The sequence below is a fragment of the Topomyia yanbarensis genome, chromosome 2 (assembly GCF_030247195.1).
Source record: "Topomyia yanbarensis strain Yona2022 chromosome 2, ASM3024719v1, whole genome shotgun sequence".
In the NCBI taxonomy this organism is placed as follows: Eukaryota; Metazoa; Arthropoda; class Insecta; order Diptera; family Culicidae; genus Topomyia; species Topomyia yanbarensis.
In genome coordinates this window covers 355,419,187-355,422,632 of record NC_080671.1, presented here as the reverse complement: position 1 = coordinate 355,422,632, position 3,446 = coordinate 355,419,187, and the positions used below count along the sequence as shown (strand labels likewise).

Below are 3,446 nucleotides of genomic sequence, written 5' to 3'. Positions count from 1 at the left end.
TGGAATTTGCTGCAAGAATGGCAGCATTATCGACACAAATTCGGTTGATGGTTCGTCCTAGAGAAGGAGTTAGATTTGAAGCGGCAGCGACTTGTTGTGGGGAAAGGTTCTCGTCGGAAAAAACGCTTGAAAATTTGTCGGAAAACAATTGGCAAATTTCCTTAGTGTCGGTGCCTAAAACTCCATTTAATGACATACAAGATGGTAACCCGGATTCTTTTCGCTGCTCGTTCACATATTTCCAAAACGACTTGGGCTTGGATTTCAGTTGACGTTCGACGTTTCGCTGATATCTAAAAAAGGCACGTCTGCTTTGCTGTTTGTATTCGTGGTTGAGTTGAAAGTAGTGGTTTCGTAATGCAAGTGTCTTATGCTTCGAGAACTTTTTAAATGCGGCTCGTTTGGCAGTTTTTAATCGTCTAAGCACTGTTGATTGCCAGGGAGGGTGTTGATTTGTGCTGACTGTTCGTTTTGGCACATGACGGTCGATTAGGTAGTTAAGAATATTAGAAAACGTCATCGCTGCTTCGTTCGCGTCATCATTGTTAAGATTTTCGTCCCAATTTATATCCAACAGCGTGCTAACGATGCTGTCGTAGTCAGCGTTTTTAAAATCGTAGACGATAGAGCTTGAGACGTCTTCAAAACTCACTCCTAGGTTACCAGCGAGTACAAGATGTAGTGGGGGATGATGGCGCACATGCTGGACTAAAGGTGTCGGAGCGGCGCAGCAGTACGGAGCGTAGTCCCGGGCACTTACAAAGCAGAGGTCCAATGTACGTCCGTTCTCGTTGATGATATTATTAATTTGCCGAAGAGTTGCGCTACTGTAGTTGTCCAAGATACAACTGGCATTGTTGATAAGCACAGATTTTTCGATATCCAATCGTAGAAATCCGTTACTTGCTGGGCACCAGGTCAAGCCAGGTAAGTTAAAGTCGCCCAGTATAACAATATCATCAGATGGGGCAGCGATCGAGGTGATGAAAGAAACGGAGGAAAGATGTACATCGATCAGGCTGTAATCACGAATTCGGTCAGGTGGAAAATACACGACACACAGGAAGAGATTGCGATCGGCAAGTTTCACTGATATCCACACTTGCTCGGAGCTCTCCCACCGCTCATCGTTGATCACTCGGGCTTTTATACCATGGCGAACGGCGATGAGTACACCACCACCTGATGTCTTGCGGCTGTTGAGGGCATTGCGATCACAGCGGAAGACATCAAATGTTGAACCAAACACCTGGTGAGACAGAGTACGGTTGTTGAGCCACGTCTCGGTTAAGGCGATGACGTCATAACAGCAGCCCGTGGTCGCGAGCAAATAGCTGTCCGTTGATGAATTTAAGCCACCAACATTCTGGTAGTAAATCTCGATGTTATTGGATGACGGATCAGGTTCTGCAGAGGGCGAATCAACTGCATCGCGCTCCAGAATGCAGCGATCATCATCGGCGACAGAAATAGTTGACATCTCGTCACAAGATGTTAGAGCAAAAGGCAAATTACTGGAAGCGAAGAATACATCAGCGCTTGAAGTGTTCGGATCAGATGTATACTTGCCATTTGTGGCGGGTTGGAAGACCCTTTCACCCATCCCACACACAGGACCGGGACGACTGATGATCGCTGGCTGCAATTGCTCGACTGTGGCGGGGGGCTCGAGGGCTTCCATAGTGCCAACTGCGGTGCGTCCCAGTATGCGTTGAACCCCGATGGAGCGATGCGGAGAGCAGGAACGGGACGGTAGTAGCTTACGGCGAGTGTTGGACGATGAACTAGAAGCGTGAATCGGTTTAACCGTTGTATCGTTACAATTTGTATAATACTTGCCGAGAAAGGCGGCTTGGAAGACCCCTTCTCCACCCACACATACAGGACCGGGACGACTGCTGAACGCTGGCTGCAAGGGCTCGACTGTAGCGGGGGGATCGAGGGCTTCCATTGTACCAACTGCATTGCGTCCCAGTATGCGATCAGCGTCGACACTCCTTCACAATGGCGGTGTAGCTTGGTATAGTGGCATTGCCAATCGTTGCGGAGTCCTCTGTAGGGTTGATGGGCCGGGTTGACTTAGCGGAATACATGCGACTTCCGAAGGCGTAGGAAAATCAGTCGGTGGGCACCAAATGTTCTGGGTACGGCTATCCTCAAATTCCCTGAACAATATGCCTTGCGGCCATGTGTCAGGGTTAAGAGCTGCTTCACGGTACTTTGGGTGAACTCCAACTTTGAAAGATATGAAGTTCAGAGTACTGACGTCTATGCCTTTTTTAACAAGCGGAATGACCTTTATTTCCTCGTTGCAGTTTAGCCCTTCTTTGGACATTTTTTCGACTGTCTCCTTGCTAACGCTGGGATGAAAGCGGGAAAGATACATCCAGAGCAACGGAGTGGGAGGAGGAACCGTGAGAATGTTGCTATTATCGACTAGCTTTCGACCGCCGACAAGAATACTGCTCGGATCAGGACCATCCTCGCGACGACGTTTCTGAGGTGGTCGAGATGTACCGGAATTTGGCCGGACTGGAGTGGCTGTTGAAACCTTTCTGGCGAGGTGCGAAATTTGCTGGTTATTTTTTGATAACTCTGCCTTTAGTTCAGCACAGACGTCATCCGTTTTCCCAGCGATAGCAGCGATAACACATCCAAGCGAGGAAACGGTGTCGCGAAAGCGAGCAAACTTCATCAACTTGACACATTCATTGCACATCCAAAATAAATTTGGATTTTCGGCAAGTTTTTTCAAGAACGGCTTGTTGAGTTGTTTACCGCACTGCATATGCACCACATTTTTGCAAAATCCCATGCACTCGATAAAGTCATCGTCCGATTTGACGGTTTTCGCGCAGTGATCGCATGCACTTGTCATAATGCCGATTTTCTACCCGCCCTAGATCCGACTTTTCGTTTTCGTCTCACTGTGCGCCAAGTTATGGTGGGAAATACTTTCCTCTACTCGCGTGCAGATGGCGAAATGAGCGCGTGAATTTTTTGTGGGTAATTACACACAGGTCCGGTGATGTAAACAATCTCGATTTTCACTGGACTTTTTCACGACACAAAACAAAATTTGTAGAAAACACTTTAAAACTTCACAATATCAAGGGCGCAAGCAAAGTTTAGAATCGACTGATACGATAAACGACGATTAAACGGCACAAATCACGTCAAATATTAAAAAAATAACTGGAGCGATCAACACAAACAACTAATCGGTGAAAATACACTGAACCAAAACCAAGTGTTTGAGAGTGAATCAAAGTGTGATTTAGAGAGCACCCAAGTAAGCCTCATACAGGATGTATGATCGCGTGAGTGAGAGTGAATGAGTACAGATAGTACAGCCATCCCCCCAGAAGTAATACCGAGAGGTAGTTCCTGGGAGGAATGATGGCGGAGCCCAATGGAGTTTAGTCGGTATTAATGGCTGGTCACCA

The 3,446-nt window shown here is 47.2% G+C and overlaps 1 protein-coding gene across 1 annotated transcript; it reads right to left on the bottom strand.

Annotated features, from left to right (window-relative positions):
- Positions 1-1,468: 1,468 nt before the first annotated feature.
- On the bottom strand, positions 1,469-3,223 carry LOC131684286 (uncharacterized). Its single transcript, XM_058967007.1, has 2 exons — positions 1,836-3,223; positions 1,469-1,784 (listed from the first exon to the last, which is right to left on the bottom strand). The coding sequence occupies exon 1, from the start codon at positions 2,876-2,878 to the stop codon at positions 2,000-2,002; it is 879 nt and encodes a 292-aa protein (XP_058822990.1). The 5' UTR covers positions 2,879-3,223; the 3' UTR covers positions 1,469-1,784; positions 1,836-1,999.
- Positions 3,224-3,446: the final 223 nt, after the last annotated feature.

Bases quoted from the DNA above. Each gene is read 5' to 3' on its own strand.
- LOC131684286 (XM_058967007.1), bottom strand. From the start codon at position 2,878: ATGACAAGTGCATGCGATCACTGCGCGAAAACCGTCAAATCGGACGAT.